The sequence below is a fragment of the Phocoena sinus genome, chromosome 3, assembly GCF_008692025.1.
Source record: "Phocoena sinus isolate mPhoSin1 chromosome 3, mPhoSin1.pri, whole genome shotgun sequence".
Classification (NCBI taxonomy): domain Eukaryota; kingdom Metazoa; phylum Chordata; class Mammalia; order Artiodactyla; family Phocoenidae; genus Phocoena; species Phocoena sinus.
The window spans coordinates 112,100,392-112,123,811 of NC_045765.1; the positions used below are offsets into that span (position 1 = coordinate 112,100,392).

At 41.3% G+C, this 23,420-nt stretch overlaps 1 protein-coding gene across 3 annotated transcripts in view; it reads right to left on the reverse strand.

The window, feature by feature from the left end:
• PDE8B (phosphodiesterase 8B) overlaps positions 1-23,420 on the reverse strand; it is a 151,345-nt gene that overhangs the window by 12,681 nt on the left and 115,244 nt on the right. For all 3 annotated transcript variants that reach the window (XR_004349109.1, XR_004349110.1, XM_032626077.1), the window contains exons 10-17: positions 23,268-23,310; positions 19,468-19,545; positions 17,929-18,005; positions 16,298-16,462; positions 13,761-13,806; positions 13,212-13,347; positions 12,107-12,305; positions 7,454-7,671 (exon numbers count right to left, since the gene is read on the reverse strand). Coding sequence is in view for 1 of the 3 variants with exons in the window: in XM_032626077.1 (XP_032481968.1) it covers positions 7,454-7,671; positions 12,107-12,305; positions 13,212-13,347; positions 13,761-13,806; positions 16,298-16,462; positions 17,929-18,005; positions 19,468-19,545; positions 23,268-23,310 (962 nt within the window). In the remaining 2 variants the exon portion in view is untranslated. The remainder of the gene's footprint in view (positions 1-7,453; positions 7,672-12,106; positions 12,306-13,211; positions 13,348-13,760; positions 13,807-16,297; positions 16,463-17,928; positions 18,006-19,467; positions 19,546-23,267; positions 23,311-23,420) is intronic.

The window sequence follows — 23,420 nt, forward strand, 5'->3', positions numbered from 1 at the left end:
TAAAAAAAAAAAGTGTCCCAAGGGTACTTATTTCACAAGGTGATTCCCTTCTACCTTCCCTTGGCAATATCAAAATAGTGAAGTGAAAGGAAATGACAAGTTCTTTCCCTACAAGGCTAGTACAGCAACCTGGTGAGCTGTCCCATGGCATTCAGTGCAGACACAGTGATTCTTGTTACAGAGAAGTGTCATTATTTCTTTTGATGATGGCATTGGAAGAAAGTTTTCCAAATAATGAGCAGTTCTCTAGATTGCAATTAGATAGAAGTTATAATGGAAGGAGCAATAACCCTGCTCAAAATCACCCAGTTCCTATCATCTTTTTCTAACTTCAAGAGCCAGAATGGGGAACTGAATAAAATTGGCTATTGGCAAGAATTCTTCCTATGAAAGTTTTAAAAACAATACTTGATACTGACGAAGCCTTCAGTTGAAGGTGGAATAACTGGTCTCCATATTTTCTCAGGTTTCTGGAGACCAAACAGATGGTTTCAGGTTCATGTTGACAAGTCATCCTTGAGGCCTGAGTGAGCTCTGAGCTCCCTGTGTACTGCCTTTTCTCAGGGGTCTGCACTCCAGCCTGGCTGTTGCTATGTAGGAAATACTCATAGCTTGATGGCAGGGTGGTGGCTGGCAAGAGGAATTGCTCCTATCTGTTCACATTTGGCCAATTCACCAGAGGGGGAATCCTGCCCTACACTGTGGACTCCAGGAGCTCTGCTGGGAGCATGGAACACTGTCTCCTCATGAGTTAGGATTTTAAGTGACTGAAAATTGAGCTGGGGAAAGATGGGTAAGGATACATTTTCCTCAGGTTACACCAAAGACAGGATGTCCTTTTGAGAGGATAAAAATATCTGCTATATTTGTTAGTAGTATAATCAATATTTATAGAGTGCTTTGCAGTGTATAAAACATTTTCATGAACTCACTGAAGACCAGATGGAGTTTAAAAAGATGAACAGTCTAAGCAGAGAATGGAGGAGGGCTGGCTGCACATCAAAGAAATCTATGTGGTCAACGTTTGTGTAATCTTTATGAAGATGTCCTTGCAGCACCTGTGAACATTTAGCAGGCAGTGCTCGCCTTGTGAAGCAGCTCAGGGTAAAGGCACGGCCACCAAAGTAGGAGTGAGAGCGACGTGACGCCGGGAGGGAAACCCCAAAGAGGCCGCAGCTGCAGGAGGCCAGAGTCCTGGCTGCTGTTGGCCTTCCCTGAGGGCTTCGACCAGGCCCTGCAGGCTGCACAGCAGCTGAGCGCCACCCACCTCACGGACCCCGTCCTGCCTCACGTCGCCGACCCAGTAGCCCTGTTGCCAGAATGAGCTGAAGTGTGAAAATTGCTCAGCAGGACCAGGCATAGCACGGGCCTCTTCTCTTGTGGTTTCACTTGCCAAGACCACTATCTTGATAATTCTGAGCTCTTCCCACAAGTGTTCATCTAGGGGCATCTACCCCAGCCATGTGGCTGACAGGGTCTTGGTGCTCCGGCCTGGTGTCAGGCCTGAGCCACTGAAGTGGGAGAGGCGAGTTCAGGAAACTGGACCACCAGGGACCTCCCAGCCCCACGTAGTATTGATCAGCGAGAGTTCTCCCGGAGATCTGTGTCTCAACACTATGACCCAGTTCCACCCAACAGCCAGCAATCTCCAGTGCTGGATGCCCCATGCCAAACAACTAGTGAGACAGGAATGCAACCCCACCCATTAGCAGAGAGGCTGCCTAAAATCATATTAAGTTCACAGACAACCCAAAACACACCATTGGATGCAGTCCTGCCCACCAGAAAGACAAGATCCAGCCCCACCCACCAGAACACAGGCACTGGTCCCCTCCACCAGGAAGCCTACACAAGCCACTGAACCAGCCTCACCCACTGGGGGCAGCCACCATAAACAACAGGAACTGTGAACCTTCAGCCTGCGCAAAGGAGACCCCAAACACAGTAAAGTACACAAAATAAGCAGACAGAAATATGCAGCAGATGAAGGAGCAAGGTAAAACCCACCAGACCAAACAAATGAAGAGGAAATATGCAGTCTACCTGGAAAAGAATTCAGAGTAATGATAGTAAAGATGATCCAAAATCTTGGAAATAGAATGGAGAAAATACAAGAAATGCTTAACAAGGACCTGGAAGAACTAAAGAGCAAACAAACAATGATGAACAACACAATAAATGAAATATAAAATTCTCTAGAAGGAATCAATAGCAGAATAACTGAGGCAGAAGAACGGATAAGTGACCTGGAAGATAAAATAGTGGAAATAACTACCGCAGAGCAGAATAAAGAAAAAAAAGAATGAAAAGAATTGAGGACAGTCTCAGAGACCTCTGGGACAACATTAAACACACCAACATTCGAATTATAGGGGTCCCAGAAGAAGAGGAGAAAAAGAAAGGGTCAGAGAAAATATTTGAAGAGATTATAGTTGAAAACTTCCCTGACATGGGAAAGGAAAATAGTCAATCAAGTCCAGGAAGCACAGAGAGTCCCATACAGGATAAACCAAGGAGAAATACGCCAAGACACATATTAAACTATCAAAAATTAAATACAAAGAAAAAATGTTACAAGCAGCAAGGGAAAAGCAACAGATAACATACAAAGGAATTCCCATAAAGTTATCAGCTGATTTTTCAGTGGAAACTCTGCAGGCCAGAAGGGAGTGGCAGGATATACTTAAGGGTGATGAAAGGGAAAAACCTACAACCAAGATTACTCTACCCAACAAGGATCTCATTCAGATTCAATAGAGAAATTAAAACCTTTACAGACAAGCAAATTTAAGATAATTCAGCACCACCAAACCAGCTTTACAACAAATGCTAAAGGAACATCACTTGGCAGGAAACACAAGAGAAGGAAAAGACTTACAAAAACTAACCCAATACAATTAAGAAAATGGTAATAGGAACATACATATTGATAATTACCTTAGATGTAAATAGATTAAATGCTCCAACCAAAGGACAGAGACTGGCTGAATGGTTACAAAAACAAGACCCATATATATGCTGTCTACAAGAGACCCACTTCAGACTTAGGGACACATAAAGACTGAAAGTGAGGGGACGGAAAAAGATATTCCATGCAAATGGAAATCAAAAGAAAGTTGGAGTAGCAATTCTCATATCAGACAAAAATAGACTTTAAAATACAGACTATTACAAGAGGCAAAGAAGGCCACTACATAATGATGAAGGGATCAATCCAAGAAGAAAATATAACAGTTGTAAATATTTATGCACCCAACATAGGAGCACCTCAATACATAAGGCAAATGCTAACAGCCATAAAAGGGGAAATCGAGAGTAACACAATCATAGTAGGGGATTTTAACACCCCACTTTCACCAATGGACAGATCATCCAAAATGAAAGTAAATAAGGAAACACAAGCTTTAAATGATACATTAAACAAGATGAACTTAATTGATATTTATAGGACATTCCATCCAAAACCAACAGAATACACTTTCTTCTCAAGTGCTCATGAACATTCCCCAGGATAGATCATATCTTGGGTCACAAATCAAGCCTTGGTAAATTTAAGAAAATTGAAATCTAATCAAGTATCTTTTCCGACTGCAATGCTATGAGACTAGATATCAATTATAGGAAAACTGTAAAAGATACAAACACTTGGAGGATAAACAGTATGCTACTAAATAACCAAGAGATCACTGAAGAAATCAAAGAGGAAATCAAAAAATACCTAGAAACAAATGACAATGAAAACACAATGACCCAAAACCTATGGGATGCAGCAAAAGCAGTTCTAAGAGGGAAGTTTATAGCAATACAATCCTACATCAAGAAACAAAATCTCAAATAAACAACCTAACCTTACACCTAAAGCAATTAGAGGAACAAGAACAAAAACCCCCCAAAGTTAGCAGAAGGAAAGAAATCATAAAGATCGGATCAGAAATAAATGAAAAAGAAATGAAGGAGATGATAGCAAAGATCAATAAAACTAAAGGCTGTTTTATTGAGAAGATAAACAAAATTGATAAGCCATTAGCCAGACTTACCAAGAAAAAAAGGGAGAAGACTCAAATCAACAGAATTAGAAATGAAAAAGAAGTAACAACTGACACTGCAGAAATACAAAGGATCATGAGAGATTACTACAAGCAACTATATGCTAATAAAATGGACAACCTGGAAGCAATGGACAAATTCTTAGGAAAGCAGAACCTTCTGAGACTGAACGAGGAAGAAATAGAATATATAAACAGACCAATCACAAGCCTTGACACTGAAACTGTGATTAAAAATCTTCCAACAAACAATAGCCCAGAACCAGATGGCTTCACAGGCCAATTCTATCAAACATTTAGAGAAGAGCTAACACCTGTCCTTCTCAAACTCTTCCAAAATATAGCACAGGAACACTCCCAAACTCATTCTACGAGGCCACCATCACCCTGATACCAAAACTAGACAAAGATGCCACAAAAAAAAACTACAGGCCAATATCACTGATGAACATAGATGCAAAAATCCTCAACAAAATACTAGCAAACAGAATCCAACAGCACATTAAAAGGATCATACACCATGATCAAGTGGGGTTTATCCCAGGAATGCAAGGATTCTTCAGTATACATAAATCAATCAATGTGGTACACCATATTAACAAATTGAAGGATAAAAATCATATGATCATCTCAATAGATGCACGCAAAACTTTTGACAAAATTCAACACTGATTTATGATAAAAATGCTCCAGAAAGTAGGCATAGATGGAACCTACCTCAACATAATAAAGGACAATATATGAAAGGCCCACAGCCAACATCGTTCTCAATGGTGAAAAACTGAAACCATTTCCTCTAAGATCAGGAGCAAGACAAGGTTGTCCACCTTCACCTCTATTATTCCACATAGTTTTGGAAGTTTTAGCCATGGCAATCAGAGAGTAAAAAGAAAGAAAAGGAATCCAAATCGGAAAAGAAGTAGTAAAACTGTCACAGTTAGCAGATGACATGATACCTACCATACACAGAGAATCCTAAAGATGCTACCAGAAAACTACTATAGGTAATGAATGATTTGGTAAAATAGCAGGATACAAAATTAATGCACAGAAATCTCTTGCATTCCTATACACTAATGATGAAAAATCTGAAAGTGAAATTAAGAAAAAACTCCCATTTACCATTGCAACAAAAAGAATAAAATATCTAGGAATAAACCTACCTACAGAGACAAAAGACCTGTATGCAGAAAATTATGAGACACTGATGAAAGAAATTAAAGATGATACAAATAGATGGAGAGATATACCATGTTCTTGGATGGGAAGAATCAACATTGTGAAAATGACTATAGTACCCAAAGCAATCTACAGATGCAATGCAATGCCTATCAAACTACCAATGGCATTTTTCACAGAACTAGAACAAAAATTTTCACAATTTGTATGGAAACACAAAAGACCTCAAACAGCCAAAGCAAACTTGAGAAAGAAAAACGGAGCTGGAGAAATCAGGCTCCTGGGCTTCAGACTATACTCCAAAGCTACAGTAATTAAGACAGTGTGGTACTGGCACAAAAACAGAAATATAGATCAATGGACCAGGATAGAAAGCCCAGAGATAAACCCACGCACATATGTTCACCTTATCTTTGATAAAGGATGCAAGGATATACAATGGAGAAAAGACAGACCCTTCAAGAAGTGGTGCTGGGAAAACTGGACAGCTACACATAAAAGAATGAAATTAGAACACTTCCTAACACCATACAGAAAAATAAACTCAAAATAAAGACCTAAATGTAAGGCCAGACACTATAAAACTCTTAGAGGAAAACAGGCAGAACACTCTATGACATAAATCACAGCAAGATCCTTTTTGACCCATCTCCTAGAGAAATGGAAATAAAAATAAATGGGACCTAATGAAACTTAAAAGCTTTTGCACAGAAAAGGAAACCATAAACAAGACGAAAAGACAAGCCTCAGAATGGAAGAAAATATTTGCAAGCGAAGCAACTGACAAAGGATTAATCTCCAAAATATACAAGCAGCTCATGCAGCTCAATATCAAAAAACAAACAACCCAATCCAAAAATGGGCATTAGACCTAAATAGACATTTCTCCAAAGATGTACAGATTGCCAACAAACACGAGAGGATGCTCAACATCACTAATCATTAGTGAAATGCAAATCAAAACTACAATAAGTAGTTTTGTCACAATGGCTATCATCAAAAAATCTACAAACAGGGCTTCCCTGGTGGCGCAGCGGTTGAGAGTCCGCCTGCCAATGCAGGGGACACGGGTTCGTGCCCCGGTCCGGGAAGATCCCACGTGCCGCGGAGCGGCTGGGCCCGTGAGCCATGGCCGCTGAGCCTGCGCGTCCGGAGCCTGTGCTCCGCAACGGGAGAGGCCACAACAGTGAGAGGCCCGCGTACCGCAAAAAAAAAAAAAAAAAAAAAAAAAAAAAAAATCTACAAACAATAAATGCTGGAGAGGGTGCGGAGAAAAGCGAACCCTCTTGCACTGTTGGTGGGAATGTAATTGACATGGCCACTATGGAGAGCAGTATGGAGGTTCCTTAAAAAACTAAAAATAGAACTACCATATAAGCCAGCAACCCCACTACCGGGCATATACCCAGAGAAAACCATAATTCAAAATGAGACATACCACAGTGTTCATTGCAGCACTATTTACAGTAGCCAGGACATGGAAGCAACTTAATTGTCCATTGACAGACGAATGGATAAATAAGATGTGGCACATACATACAATTGAATATTGCTCAGCCATAAAAAGAAATGAAATTGAGTTATTTGTAGCGAGGTAGATGGACCTAGAGTCTGTCATACACTGTGAAGTAAGTCAGAAAGAGAAAAACAAATACCGTATGGTAACACATACATATGGAATCTAAAATAAAATTTTAAAAAAGGTCATGAAGAACCTAGCGGCAAGACAGGAATAAAGATGCAGACCTACTAGAGAATGGACTTGAGGACACTGGGAGGGGGAAGGGGAAGCTGGGATGAAGTGAGAGAGTGGCATAGACATATATACACTACCAAACGTAAAATAGCTAGTGGCAAGCAGCCGCATAGCACAGGGAGATCAGCTCGGTGCCTTGTGACCACCTGGAGGGGTGGGATAGGGAGGGTGGAAGGGAGTCGCAAGAGGGAGGGGATATGGGGATACATGTATACATATAGCTGATTCACTTTGTTATATAGCAGAAGGTAACACAACATTGTAAAGCAATTATACTCCAAGAAAGATGTTAAAAAAAAAAAGATGAACAGTCTAAAAAGTACAGTTCAGTTTATAAGATTATTATTTACTGTCTGATAGAATGGTACAGCCTTCCCCCTAAGAGGAAGCTAAGTACTTGGAGAAGTTAGGGAAAACTGAGTTTCCCACTTACATTTTACAAACCTGAGCACAAGAGCCCGAGCACACAAACCTGTCAATATTCTTGAAAATGTTGCATTTGCTGTCCTTGACCGTGAGCTGGAAGGCCAGGGCTGTGTGGTGACTCTCCAAGACAGCAGTGTCATTATAGAGCACGGCGAGTTCACTGCCTGCGTTGCACAGGAAAGAGTTGGTCCTTCCTGGGTGATCCACGTCATGGACTGTGGCAGCAATCAGGGCAGCCACCTCATCTAGCTGATCGAGGTTTCCCTGGGGTCAGGGAGAGGCAAGGTTGAGCATTACCCACTGGATGTAGGAGACCTTCACTCATCCCTGTCTCTCTGGAGGGGATGAGCCAGGGGGTCCTTCTCTGACTTCCTAGAAGTTAAGAGGCCACCTAGGGTATATCACATCACCTTGCCGTACTGTGGATTATCTGGAGGGAAACAGAAATCTGAGTAGCAGTTATAATGGATACCTAAATTCTTTCTCCAGAGTTCATTCACTCTAGTTCTTCTGCAGGAGGATGCCGAACAGGCCTTTTCAAATGTATGCTGTGTGGCATATTGCCATGACTCTCTTCTGTGAGTGGATAGAGAAGAAAGTGGCCTAGGATCACAAGTGTTACTTTATTTGCCTACTTCTGAAAAGATTTTGAGAGTATGGCAGTAAATGGCACAGATACAACAAAACTCTTCACACAAAGATAAAAGGATTACAGCCAAGCAACACAAGAGGATCACGGGCAAGAAGAATTTTCCCAGGAAAACTGAGGGTAAGGGGGCTGTTACAGTGAAGAACACAATTCAGCTCTGGGCTAGCAGGTGGGAAAGGCTAAAAGGGAGACCGTCTTTCTAATGTTGTCATTATGTAGTTAAAGAACACAAACCAGAGCATCAGGGGATACAAATGTTTTTTCAGCTCACAGCTTTAGGAGGAAGTTGTCAAATGGGCTACTGTTATATAAGAGACACTGTACTTTATGAATTCATTCCTTTAGTTATTTATTGGATGCTTACTGGGTGCCAGCTGTCATGCAGAGTGCTGGAGTTACAGTGATGAATTATACTGGCATAGCCTGCACTAATGGAGTTGGTAGTTTACTGGAGAGGGCACAAATAAGGAAACACACAAACAAAATTAACTTACTGTGAGATGGGTTAAGAAGGGAAGTACAGGTGGTTTGAGAGTGTAACCATGAGGCTTGATCTAGTTTAGGGCAGTGCTGTCCGTTCAACTTTTCTGTGGTGATGGAAATGTCTGTATGTGGGCTGTCCAATATCGTAATCCCTAGTCACTTACAGCTCCTGGACACTTGAAGTGTGCGTGCAATTGAGGAACCGAATGTTTCATTTTATTTAATTTTAATTAAATGTAAGTAGCCACATGTGGCAAATGGCTACTTATGGACAATGCAGGTCCAGAGGGTGGGCAAGAATGGGTTCTCTAAGTGATTTTTATGCTGGAACCTGAAGGATAAGCAGGAATTAGCCAGGCAAAAAATGGCAAGGGAGAGAAATCCAGGCAGAAAGATCAGCCTATATGATGCTCCTGATGTGAAACAAACGAAGTGGCTTATTCAGGAAACTTAAAGAGCATCATTGTGGCGGAAGGGTAGTGAGTGAGGCGGAAACTGGCCCCCAGGATGAGGCTGGAGGGGTGGGCATGATTTTTGGTTTTCCTGAGTTGCTTTCCTAGGCTGTGGGAGAAAAAATTGCAAGCTGCTTCTCAGATGCTAATAGGTAAGGAACAGTGAATCTGAAGCTCAGCCCTGAAAACTTTCCTGAAAGCTGTCCCTACCAGAAGGAAGCCATTTCCATTTCCAATCCTGACCTCCTGGAGCTGGTGGGCAATCCTGGCTTGCCTCTAGTCCACATGAACCGGTTTCCTGAGGGGGGACAGCAGTTGCTGCCATTCTTTTCAGCTCTTCTCAGACACTGATTTTGTAATGCCCAGGGCAAGCAAACATGCCTAGCCCTTTTGCTGCTGGTTAGGAGAGGCCATGGTAACCCACAGGTACAGTCAGAATCCAGAGCTGCCCTGACTTGGCCTCCACTCTCACTGATTCTACCTGTGCAGTGAGGACCCAGGAGGGCCAAACTTTGGGCCTCCAGCTAGTGCTCTTGGAGTATGTTCAATCTTGTTTGGAGTACGGGGCCAATTTATTTTTAAATTCTTCAATGACATAGATTCAAGTAAGTGGAACAGACAACAATAGCATTAGACGAGACATGTCTTTCCTTCCAACTTACACTGATGTAGACCTGGAGCTTTTACAAAGATACCAATAAAGGGCCATGCCCTGCAGTTTTGGTGGGCACTGTCTAATAATGCAATGTCTAATAAGAAATGCAGGGAGGCAGGGAAAGAAGATCCGGCTGCTCACTAGCAGATGGGAGAAGCAAGGCTCTTCCCATGGCAGGGAGGGACTGTCTGTGGAAGAAAACTTCCCCACCAAACCCACGGCAGGAGAAGTTCCCCAAAGCCTTGGAGGTGCAGACATTTCTGTATAGTTTTTTCCTCCTTTAACCAGCAGGAATATATTTGGATCACCCTGAAGCAGACTGGCCAGAATGGACTCCATTCTAGATTAGCCTTTCAAACAGTTCCTTTTCTAGGACAAATAGTCACTCAGAGAATAACAAAAGAATTCTGGCTATCCTGATCTCTCCACTTGCAGAGGTTCTTGGGAACTGGTAAGAGTGGGAAGGGGATAGGGTGTGCAACAAATTGAAGGGGAATGTCAGCTCTGGACATGTTATCTAGATGGCTGGGTTGAGGATGTGGAGCTATGCCATAGTGACATTAAGAATTTTAGCCTTATAAAGAAATTAGGGGTGACAGATGACATGGATATTTGGTAAAAACATTTTTCTGACTCTCTTTGTCAGTGGCAGCAGGTCTGGTGAAAGACACCTCAGGAATAAATCCCACTCGAAGCGCCTCATGGTGGACTAACCAGTGATCTTGGGCTGCTACTAAACCTCTGACCTCAGGAGTCCCTTCCAGCCCAATTCTCCAGGGTTCTTTGCAGCTCTAAATTTTCTGATTCTTTGGCCTCTTAGAAAATGTCTTTTGGATTATAAGCATATTGTATCTAGTCTTAGACTTGTCTGTATTGCTGCTATTTGAGAATTCAATCAGACTCTGAATGTGCTAGCAGAACAAACAATTTAAAGAAAATTTCTTATTTTAGGAGAGGGAGAGGAAAGGAGATAATAAAGTGACTAAGCATTCCATCATTTTTCAAGCATTTAATCTATATTTTTCTAGAGTGCTTCTCCTTAAGTGGGGTTCGTCTTTAACTCAAGGCTGCAATGCCTATAGGTCACTTTGGTCTCAGCGTTAATGCCCAGGTCCTGTCCTCATTTGGCAGTGTGCAACCTAAGCTGTATAATATCTCATGTAACGTAAAATGGAGGAATGTGAACCTGCAGTAGGAATCTGGAAGTATCTTAGCCCCTCAAAGAAAAGCACTATAGAAACATAGGCTGTTATCACCTGTGATATCACCTTTTTTAAAAGTAGGAGACAAAAATCTTCAAAACCATCATTATTTTTGTGTGTGTGTGTGTGGTACATGGGCCTCTCACTGTTGTGGCCTCTCCCGTTGCGGAGCACAGGCTCCGGACACACAGGCTCAGCGGCCATGGCTCACGGGCCTAGCCGCTCCGCAGCATGCGGGATCCTCCCAGACCGGGGCACGAACCCGTGTCCCCTGCATCGGCAGGCGGACTCTCAACCACTGCGCCACCAGGGAAGCCCAAACCATCATTCTTGAATGACACTCTGCTTTCTTGCTGATAAAAGTAAATGCCAGGATCAGTCTTTGGCAAAACTGAGAAGGGAACATTCGCCCTCCCCATTTTGGTGCCGTTTCTGCTCTGTCTGCCTATCCCACTACCACTTGTCTCCTTAAGTACCTAGGGTCTTAAGACTAAGTCAGAAAATGATTGAATGTTAAGCATTTGCAGATTGATGTGAACCTGTCTCTATACAGCACTTGTCCCAAGGGTATCTATATTCTAAGCTTCACTTCTAATTGTAGCCAAGGAATTACAAGCTTCGCTGTGAAAGTGATGGTAGTTGGGGAAGAGGGGAGATGGGGATCTTTTACCAGCTATCCGTGGGGTATACATAGGACTGCCCTACAAATCAGCACCTGTAAATGACAGTATTGACTTCTAAGACTAAGGAACTTGGAACTCTTGCAGAATTATACAAGTCATTAATATACAGATATACACATTCATACCTACACAAAACACACATATATATGTATGTAAATCAGTAGGATGCTGAATGGCTCACTACTGTCTGGATTGTAATATACCAATGACAAAATTCTGATCCTAAAATTTAACCTCCAGACCTAGTAACCATTTGCTATAATAATTAAGTTCTGTCCTCTAACCCAGTGTCACAAAGGGCTCCTAGTGAACATTTGGAGAATGGGTTCATGGATCAGCCAGACATGTAAAAGAGTCTCTACAGTGGCATAAATTATTATTTTAAGCATTTGTGGGAAGGGAGGGCTAGGAGGAAATGCCATGTCTTTACAACACCAAAAGGACCAGTCAGTTTGGTAGTTCAAAAACTCAAAATTGGTTCTAAAATAGTTGTTTGCCTAACATATTAATTAAGACTGAGTTCTTAGATCTCTAAAATCTATGCAGGTAACTAGATTGTGATATCAAAATTCTACCTTCACTCTTTCTTTTCCTAGGAAGAAGGCAGTGGCGTGCAGGACATCAGCGGCATGAGTGGAGTTATGGTAAGCGTTGGAGGAGTGGTAGTTGGATTCAATCACTTGGAGCCAGGCCCGAAGGGTAGTTTCAGAACAGTGTAAAAATTCACATACTCCAAACCGGGAAAAGACTTTTAAGCCCAGGTAAACCAATGGCCTGGAAAACAGGGGAAAAAACCTCTGATTCATTGTATTCACTGCTCCAGAAGCTGCTTTCTTTGAAGCTACTGGGAAATTGAGTCATTTCTTTCCTGATGCTTCATAGGCACAGGGGTATAAAAATATGTCGTCTCCAAATTAGAAGGTGATAGAGCACCTCCTCCTCACTAGCCACTTCTTTAAAACTAGGTGCCTCATGGTGGTTAATCCAAAGGACTTCTAGACTGTCTTAAGTCATCTGCCCTTCAGTGGCTCTAACAACCGAGAGGTCCCTGACAGTCCCTCTCTGTCTCTGCTTCCACATAAGCTTTGCACTTCCTGTGTCCCCTGAGGAAGTTACTGAGCTTAAGGACAAAAGGAATGGCTTGTGTGGGTTCAGCAAAGCCATGTCATTTAGAATTAAGTTACTTATTTATAGTTATCGTTCACATCCAACACCCCTGGAAGAAAATGGACTTCTGTAATAGAAGAGGACTTTCTGTGTTATCTAATCTTTCTCGTGCCTATAGGATGGATCAAAAGAAAAGTCTACAGTGCTCTCAAACTCATTTTGTAAGGTGGGACTTCAACAAGTTTGGGGCTAAGAATACTTAGAACTCTTGGCTTACTGGTGCAAAGGAATGACCTGGGTAGATCTGAAGAAGACACTCAGTATTTCTTCATCCTGGGTATCACCAGGCTGATCCTACATCTTAGCCTCCAATACTCTCTTCTCCATAAAGGAGCTCACTCAAGGGGCCACAGTCTCTCTGCGCATTTGACACTCCTCCAGCATGGCATGAAAAGCAGAACCTGGGAGGTCACTTGTGGCAAGGACTCACATCTCCCTCAAAGTTTCCAGATGTGAAAGTCTTGAGTGTGTCCATCAATCCTCCCCCTGCCTACAGCCAGAGAAGCCACATACCTTTTGTGTGTCACAGCTTCCAATTCAAATATGTTGAACTCCCAGCTTTCCTCATTATCAAGTAATTGAGCGATAGAAGGGGGGACATCGTTGATGGTTACTGGCATCCCAAGGTGACTGTGACTCTGGGGCACATCTGAGCAAACAGATGGGGCAGGAAGGGTGGGTAACTGTGGAATCTTGAGTGCTGCTGAGCATTTGTCATCTTTATGGTTGCTACTAGAAAGAAAGTCTTGAACTTCCAGGGGTAAGAAGTTTTTCCCTTCAGGGTTCTCTTACATTATTAAACTTCAGGACCCCCCAACAGAAAAATAATTCAGTTTAACTGTTTAAATATAGAGAGATTTACAATTCTTATTCTGACAGCGCTCAGAGAAGTAATTTATATTAGGAGGCCTGGTTTCAAATGTAGACCATAGAGATGCTTAAACTCCAATGAGACGAATAGGAAGTATCACCAAGGCCCTTCCCAAACAATAATCACAACACTGAGGAAGACAAAAGGCCAGAGACAGGTTATCAGTAACAAGTGGATAGAGGACAACTTACTCTTAGTGAACACATACTCGTTTCCTGACAACCTTCTCAAGCCATCCTGGAATAAAGAAAGATGCTATGAGAAGCATGCTTTATATGCCATTATCATTACTCTCTCATTTCTTTTATTAGCCAAAGAGATTTGAATCCTGAATAACCCAGTCAATCTGGAACTCCAAGTTGAAGCTCAAAATCAAGTGAGAACAATGGCTACAAAACAGTGGATACTCTCCTTTCCAAGGCTGTTAGCCCCAGGAGATGGAGAATTGAGAATTAAGTGGCTATGACTGCATTCAGGTCTCACACCTGAACTGTGAGTTAGCTCTGTTCTCATGCCATCTTTCTCTTGTTGCATATTGAAGCCACATAATGAAATCACAGAAGTGATCTTGCTTCGGGTGCATGTTAATTTGAAAGGACCCCAATTACCCTCACAAGGACTGTGTTATTCTTGTGTTCTTAGATTTGCATCCTGGGGAGCCAAAGCTGTGGGCCACATCTGGGGGATGATTTAATGTAAAGCCTTTAAAAGGTTGGGCTAATTTTTGACTAACATCTAAATTAACTCTTTTCCAGCTGTAGTTTCTGTCTTATAACATGAGCTTCACTGTCACTGTTAGCCTTTAAAGGAAGTTTCTGGATTTGAGGTCTTTGGAAGGGCAGCATAAGGGAGTGAACAGAATTTCGATGTTCTGCCATTTAGTAAGCTCGTGAACTTTAGTCCCCAGCTGTTCTTGCATCTCATTTTCCTGCCCTCTACCTTGTACCCCCGAGTACCTAATTATTTAGACCTCTGCTTAAAAGCCATTTGTAATTGCTTATTTGCCATCCTCAGAAAGTATGTGCTAAGGTTTAAAGTATTAATGAAGGGCTCTCCTGAAGTCACTCTCTGGATCTTTAGGCCAAGAGCTTAATTTTCAAAACTGGATAAACTGATAAGTAACAATGGCCATAACCTTCCTGCCTCTAAGGCAGGTATCACAAGGAACTCCTCTGTTCTTAATCTTTCTTTCTTCTCTTCCCTAATGCTACATAAAACAGGTGGAATCTAGTACTGGTTCCTCACAGCATTACCTGGAGAGGAAGCCCAACATGGTATGGCAGCAGGGGAAAGGAGGGCAGATAACTTGTTCTAGGAACCAGAATGGTTCTGCAGCTCTGCAGTGGCCAGCCTCCTGACAGACCCTTGGCAGTGTTCTATTTTTTTTTTTTTAATTGCAGTATTTTTGATTTACAATGTTGTGTTAGTTACAGGTACACAGCAAAGTGATTTGGAGATATATATATATATATATATATATACCTTTTCAGATTCTTTTCCATTATTACAAGATATTGAATATAGCCCCCTGTGCTATACAGTAGGTTCTTGTTGTTTATCTATTTTATATATAGTAGTGTATATCTGTTAATCCCAAACTCCTAATTTATCCACCCTCCCCCCAACATTTCCCCTTTGGTAACCATAAGTTTGTTTTCTATGTCTGTGAATCTATTTTTGTTTTGTAAATAAGTTCATTTGTATCACTTTTTAAGATTCCACATATAATTGATATATCTGTCTTTCTCTGTCTGACTTACTTCACTTAGTATGATTATCTCTAAGTCCATTCATGTGTTTGCAGATGGCAAACACACACACACCTTGCCAGTGTTCTTTAGAACTAAAGTCTACACTGCATTGGGATCGGGCAACCAAGGCCAGCCGAGGGGCTCAAAAGGATCAGGAGGTCACTCAAATTACAGGCTCACCAGAAACCTTTAGTAGGAACAAGGAGGATGGACCAGAAAGCCAGTCAACAGTCAGCATTTGGTGGCAGGACTAGACAGAAAACTTCAAAGTAAAACTCTTCGATGACTCTTGGACTTTGTTTTTCTCCCAAAGAATTCTTCCAGCTTCAGTCTCCAATAGGGAGCACAAATGAATAATTTGAATTTTCTCATTTTTCTTCACTTGCTGATAGATTATGATTACAGCCAAATAGATCACAGCAAAAACACTAGAACAGGATGACTCCTTAGAAATAAGCTACTTTTAGTGGTTACAAATGGTGGTATTGGAGTGCCGGCATGGGGCGGCTCCTCCTCCCCTCCGCATACTGAGCCACAGCAGCTCCACTCTGCTTTTATTGATTATAAAGGGAACTCTATATAAAGGTTTTATTTAAAGAAAGAATTCTACAGCTAAGATTTTGGAAACTAGTGCTGTCATCTAAGTACCAACGCTTTCATTATATAAAGAGCCTGAGGTCCAAGGAAGGCTAGCCATAACCCTCAATGGAATACTATACCAGGTCAAGGGGAAGAAGTACAAAAGGGCTCCATTGTGATATTTAGCCTTCAATCAACTATTTACTCCTTACTGTAGTACAAATTCAGAGGACAAATTAGTCATTTGTGCTCCTGCAACTGCTTCTGGTTATGCTGATGTTAGCCCATATAGTAGGTATTTCTACACCTAAAGGTAACAGTTTATATGTTACATGTTATATGTTCTCTGGAGTGCACTTAACATTGTCCTGCATTTCTGGTTTTTCCTCATCACTCACAGTCATCAGGCCTCCCACGAGATCACTGGTGTGGGGATCTTCATCTTTGGTACCCAGCTGAGGGGAGTACAGTTCTGTGGTTCGTAAAATTTCTAAAACTCTGTCCAAGGCTTCTGCTACTGTGACAGGACTGTTTTCTTGGGCTGCATTGATTATATTTATAACCTAAGGAAGTAAAGAGAGAGAAAGAATCAATTTGAGGACATTAGGATTCTTCTTCTCAAAACTCACTCATGTGCCTAGAATCCAAAAGAAATCAGATAATAACACATCTTACTGTTCAAAATGACCAGTGCTTCCACGGCACCATCCTCTTTATACTGAAGCATGCGTCTCATCCCACCCTATCCCAGTGTTTCTCTTACTTCAGGGACTACATTTTCTCAGGCTCCTTTGCTGATCCTTCTCCTTTAGCTCTCTTCTACAGGTTGCAGTTCCTCAGACTAGTGCTGGGCCTTCCTCTCACTCCACAGTCTTTTCAGAGATGAGCTCTTTCATTTCCAGGACTTTGGACACATACGATCCACATGCCCAGGACTCTCAAATTTATATCCCAGCCCTGAACTCCTTTTTGACTTTCAGATTTATATATTCAGTTGCCTGCTTGACATATCTATTGGAATATCTTACTTACATATCCAAAACTAAACTCACACCTTGCTCTCCTCTTCCCAAAGCAAAGCAAGCAAGTAAACCAGACAGAAAATGAAAGACAAGAGCTGTACTCCTCTGGTTTCTACATTGCCGTGAAAAAAACATATTAATCTTGTGCTCAAACCAAAACCCTGGGAGGCCCTGGTTGACATATCACTTTCCCTCAGTTCTCTCCCTACCTGACAGTATAATTCATCATCAAGACGAACTGAATTTACCCCCAAACATTTCCTGATCTACTCATTTCTCTCCACCTCCACTGCTCTAATTCTAGTACAGCTAACACAATTTCTTGCTTAGAACTCTGGAAAAGGTCCCTAACTGTCCTCTTCTCTTTCACTCTTGCCATCTCCAGTCCATTCTCTGCATGGCAGCTTGGTGTTATTTTCAATAAACGTATCTGGTCATGTCACTCCCCTACTTTAAACTCTTCAGTGGTTTCCATGGCACATGAACTAAAATATAAACTTATTACAGCTCTATTGGCCAGAATGAACTGAGCCCGGCACAACTCCATGTCACCATTTCTCCCCTCTGCTCTCCAAGCTCCAGTCACACCTGACTTTCTTTCAGGTCCTCATTTGCTCCATTCCCTCCTTTTCCCACCTCAGTGCTCATGCCTTGCTGTGCCTGCTGCCTAGAATCCTCTTCTCCTAACATCTTTGTATCCTTCAGGTCTTACTTCAAACATTACTTCCTCTACAGAGAGACCCTCCCTGACCAGCCCTCTCACCCAACCAAACAAGAGCCCTAACCTAATTTTCCCTCATAGAAACCTGTTCTTTTCCTTTACGGCAGTTATTGCAATTTATAACTACGTATTTATTATGTGCTTATTTGTTTAATATCTGTTTCCTTTACTAGACTGTAAACTCCATGATATAGGTATTAGTATGCCATTCATCACTTTATCTCCAGAATATAGCCTAGTGTTCAGTGGCCCTGATTGCAGAGTAGGGGCAGCAGCTGATACTCACCTTTGTGATGGGAGCCTCGATGGTCATGGAATGGATCCTTGCCATGGATGGGTAGCGACGATTCTGTAGGCTTGGTGCTGGAGAGAAGTCAAGAAAGTTGTATCTGGTTCTGGTGGCTCAGCTGCGCTTAAGTGCAGCAAAGGAACCCTGCACGGACTTGGGGGCCTGATTCCCACAGGACTACTGTCCTCCACTGCTCCCCATAAAGCAATGAATTCACCCATCTCTTAGTCCTAAAAGGCTGAGAGCTCAGCCACTACTTGCCAGGGACCGGAAAGGGTGGTCTGGCCTGGAACATTGATGACAGGAAGGCTTTGTGAGTCTCAGGTCCACAGGGGGATTTCAGAGAAGGTTGATGGGATCCGGAGGCCTCATCCCAACAGCCTAATGATCCCCCAGGAGTTACTTTCCCGTAAGTCACTAAAGCCCAACTTGGGCAGTTCCATCACTTTCAGTCCTCAGCCACAGGCTGGGTAACTGGATGACTGCAGTGTAGGAGGGGAGGCACGATCTGTGGCCAGGGTGGGGTGGGCAGAAGAACGAGCGCCTCTAATTCTGAGTTAGGGCCAGGCACTCCTAAGACTTTAGGTTCTTAGCACCAGGAGCCCACGGTGGGTCTAGCTCTCATCTGTAAAAACTGAGCTAATCCCGTTGAAATTCCTTCACCCATTATCCTCTCCATCTAAAATGTCCTATCTTTACATGTGGTTCAAAATCCAAAAGGTAGAAGCTTTATTTTAAAAGCATTGTTCTCATCAGATCTTCCTACCCCTCCCTGAGAGGCAGGCAGGAGGGAATAGAACTCGCATGTTATAGAGCTGATAACTTAATGTAGCCGATGTCAGCAGAGCCTGCCTGCCGGTCAGCCATCTTTGTAGCCATCTCCACTGCCAGAGCAGCCACCATTGCTGCCCTTCTATACTCTTCAGCCTTCAATTCTCCCATGCTCTGGAGAGATAATGGATGATCCCATCTTAAACTCTATTCTGAAAACTGAACTAATCCAGTTGAAATGCCCTCATCCATTATCCTCTAAAATGGATACCCTCTTCATCTATCTACACCCTCAGCCCATCGGGAAAAATTTCAGTCCACTTTCTTCCTTCACGTTCTTGGTCCCAATCCCTTGCATGCCTTGTGGTCTATCCACCTTCCTCTATGAATTATACATCTTATCCCTAGAGTCTTTGGTCCTTGCTAGTTCAGCCACTTCCCTCAGGCTCAGGTTTCCCATTGTGACCTGAAGGATAGCAGCTAAAAGTGACCTAGCTATTGAAACTGAGCTGCTCTAGTGGTTATGTGGCCTAACACACGTTAGGCCATAAAGGAACAAGCATGGAGTCATTTCACAGAGAAGGCAAAGACTATAAAAAGTAAAAAAAAGAATAAAAGGGCCTAAAATTTTTTCCATCTACAGGAAAAAAGCCAGTTTAGTTGTAATCCTATTCCTTGGGGTTTTGTTTATATGCTGAGGAATTCTTAAATATATTCCTGTGTCATTTTCTACACTTTAGAGTCAAGGAAATGTGAAAAACTTACCATCACTGCCTCGAGATGATATTGATTTCACATCAATGGACTCTTTCCTCCTGTTCTTGTGTCTGAATGAATGAGACTCTAAGGATTTCAGATTAGTAACGGAGAGTGATTAGTTTTCAAGCTTATTCACAGGCAAAGTTTAGACATATTTTTTCCCTCATTCTCCAAAGAAAACGAGGTTACTTTTTAAGCACTGTAAAATATTTTTAAGAAATAGTGAGCCACTGTCTCTTCAAATCATCAATACACACAGAATTATCAGTCATATTAATTGTAAAATGACATCTTTTCCTTGTGGTACCACATTACATTGTAATGGAGCTTATTATTAAGGGTTACTTAGTTCCATTAATAAATATCTTCTTGAAAATAAACAGTAAAACTTGGGGGAGGGCTTCTCTGGTGGTGCAGTGGTTGAGAGTCTGCCTGCCGATGCAGGGGACAGGGTTTGTGCCCCGGGCCGGGAAGATCCCACATGCCACGGAGCGGCTGGGCCCGTGAGCCATGGCCGTTGAGCCTGCGCGTCCGGAGCCTGTGCTCCGCAACGGGAGAGGCCACAACGGTGAAGAGGCCCACGTACCGGAAAAAAAAAAAAAAAACACTTGGGGGAAATTTTGAGGGGTTCATTTTGACATGAAGGACAATACATTTCAATGGGTGGGGAAGGCTTTTATGGGGATATTTGAGGAAATAAAATACTAGTCAAATTCATAGAGAGTAGAGTTTGAGAAACTAATTTGGACCAATTTTAGGTCCCTCTGTAAAAGACCTCTTGATGGTTTTCTAGGTTCTCCTGAGGATATGATTTCATCAAATGATGCAGACTGTTGATCCCAAGAATGAAGAGAAGAAAAAGCAGTTTTCTGATCCCAAAAAATTCCAACAATTTAACTCTCAGTTTTGTCCTTGTTTTCTGAAGGAAAAAAAGCACTTAAAAAATCTGTGTAAGTCTTTGCAGACTTTGAATTTAATGCTCAAAATGTGCTGTCACATTAATGTGAGATCTAATCAAACGGTGCATGCTACCAGTGAGGACCAAAGGATAAAAATGTCAGGGCAGCAGAGGTGGCTTCAGAAAATTGCATTTTCAGGGCATTTGCTTCTTGTAGGAGTAATCCATGAGCAAGGAGAGAAACTTAACCATAACATAGAATTTCTCCTCACTGTGCAGAAAGGAGGCAGATGTGCAGGTTTCAGCAGGGGGATGCTTTTCTTAGACACTGATAAATGATCATATTCCAAGAAAGAAAAAAAGATGCAATGCTTTTTAAAGAACTGCCTACTGACACCAAAAAAAGTGCAAGAGAGCATAGTAACTAAGAGAACCAGTTCCAGAGCCAAACTGCCAAAACTCCAATCTCCACTATGCCATCTAATAGCTGTGCAACTTTGGGAATGTTCCTTCTCTGTGTCTCAGTATCCACACCTGCAAAGTGGGGATAGTTATAGCACCGCATTCATAGGCTGTTGTGAGATGTAAACAAGTTAATTCATAGATAGCACTTAGAACAGTGCCTGCTACATAGTAAATATAAAGTTCATGTTTGCCTGTTGCTATTAATTACATTTGTTCATCAGCATGTATACCTTCTTTTTAAGCAAATGTGGGATCATGTTATAATATTATTCTACTACTTGCTATCACTTTATAATATGCCTTAGATATTTCTCTAGATCACATTTTTAACCATTTACTTTAATGTCATTAAACATCTGATTCAATTTTAAAAAGGTTAAATCAGTAACGAAACTTGAATTATATTTATACAGCATAAAGTGGAAGGCAGAACTATTATAAAGTTAATCTGAACAACATAGCCAGCCATGAGACCTTGTCTTAAATCACCTAACTTAAACTATTTTACTACCCCTTTGCCTAATTTTCTTTCAGACCCTGCCTTAATAATTTTCCTAGCCTTGGATTTGAGATTCAGTATTTCTTTATAAGATACCTATAAAATTATATTGTTAAGATCATATTACATCTTTCAAACCCTGAGGAACTAATAGTGGTCACTTGCGAGACATTGGATTCAGCCTATTACATTTAGGAATGTAATAATCATACATATTCCTAACAGTTGTTTACCAGATAACAAATTAAATCTAACTTATTAGCTATTTAAGATTAAATTCAGGATTAAAGAGCACAAGAATTCCTCAAAATGTAGTTTCCAAATAAAACTAAACTAGGGAGGCTATAGCCCAGGCTGGCTGGTTGAATTCTAAATCATTCACTAGAAATAATTACTCAAAGATGGATAATGCTTATTCTTTCTGACTTTTATCTCAGCTAAAATTAAGAAAATCTATAGCAACAGAAAAGACTAAAAGTTTGGAGAAATTATTTATTCAATAAAGGCCATTTAAATCAAAGAATTCATTTATTCATTCTCTCAAAAGATGTTATGGAATGAACTTTAAAACCAGAGAAAAGAAGGATAAGAGAGATTCAAATAGCTGTACTCAATGGCAAAAAAGGATACAGTGTCATCAATTAAAAAAAAAATAGCTACCACTTACTGAGCACCTACTATGCACCAGACATTGTGCTTTACTATTTATTTTAAATATAGTAATTATCTTACACAATCATTACAATTCTGAAAGCTACACAGTGCAATCCCCATTTTACTGATGAGGAAATTTAAACTTGGAGAGATTATGTGGGTAACTTAAGGTCCAAGAGTTAATAAGTGGTGGAACTTATGCTTTCCAAGATGGGAGGGTTTCAGTTAATCAATGTTCTGTATTTACTGAGTGTCTATTATGTGCAAGGCAATACTGGGCACTGTAAAGGATATGAAAATGCTTATAACAGTTTTTGACACTCAGAAGCTCTTAAGTAAGTTAAAATAATATTCTCACTAGGTTAAAGAAATAAACTAAAACATCTGTGAAAGAGAGAGACAGAGAAAAAGTGTAGAGGGAAGAGGAGAAGGATACCAAACAGTTAAACGCCAGGTACTGCTAGACATTATATACATTTTCTCCTTTAATTCTCACAGGCATTGTTAATTCATTTTACAAATGAAGAAACTGAAGCTCAGAAAGATCAAATGAAATCTTTCTGAGTAGGTGAAAATATGGTCCATTTTAGAATCCAGGAAAGGCACTACAGTAAGTAGCCCAGGGTCCAACTTTATGCCTCAGTGGCTGGGAAAGCCACCAACAAGGGAGAGAATGTGTGGTGTGTGTGCAGGAACGAGAATTTTAAATCTTTGGTAGCAGACTGATTTTCCCCTCTAATGATCAAAGAATTCTAGACCTTTCAAATGTAGAAGTCATTAGGTTCAGCCTCCTCTTTTTATGGCAGAGGAAACCAAGAGTCAGACAGTGAGAGTCTTGCTCAAGGTATGATGTGAGGATGTGGGCAGCTGAAATGGTGATTTGCTGCTCCTGACTGCCTGGCGAGGGCCCATTCACATTTTCTAATTGTATGTAGTCACTGACTGCTGCAAAGAAAGGGAAGACTAACTATGGTATAATAATGTGTGTCCCCTGGACTTTCAGGCCACTCTCTCTTTTCAGTTTACCTTGCTCTCCATGGTTTCTAGTCAGCAAAAGAAACCAGGATGAAGAAGGCATTCAGTAGAAAAGGTTGCCATGAATGAAGATTCAAAGCTTTTTAAGGGATCCTGCTTTTAACCTCGCTCTCAGACCTTGCAGTATCAGCACTCAGATATCAGCAATCCAAGTTCTGGGGTGGTGACTGTCAATCCAGACTTCTTCAGTGATTCATAGACTTGAACCCACAAATTCCACCTGAGTATGTAAGAGTGAAATTGAAGTATTCTCACCTGTTTGAGAATTATCTCCTGAGTCACGATGAACCTTGTGAATCTAAAGTTGTTCAGAAGTTTGGTAAAGCAAGAAAAAGAAATTTTAAATATGGTATTAGTTACATTTCCAACCAATTTCATTAAAAACTCTGAAAAATTCAAGAAAACAAG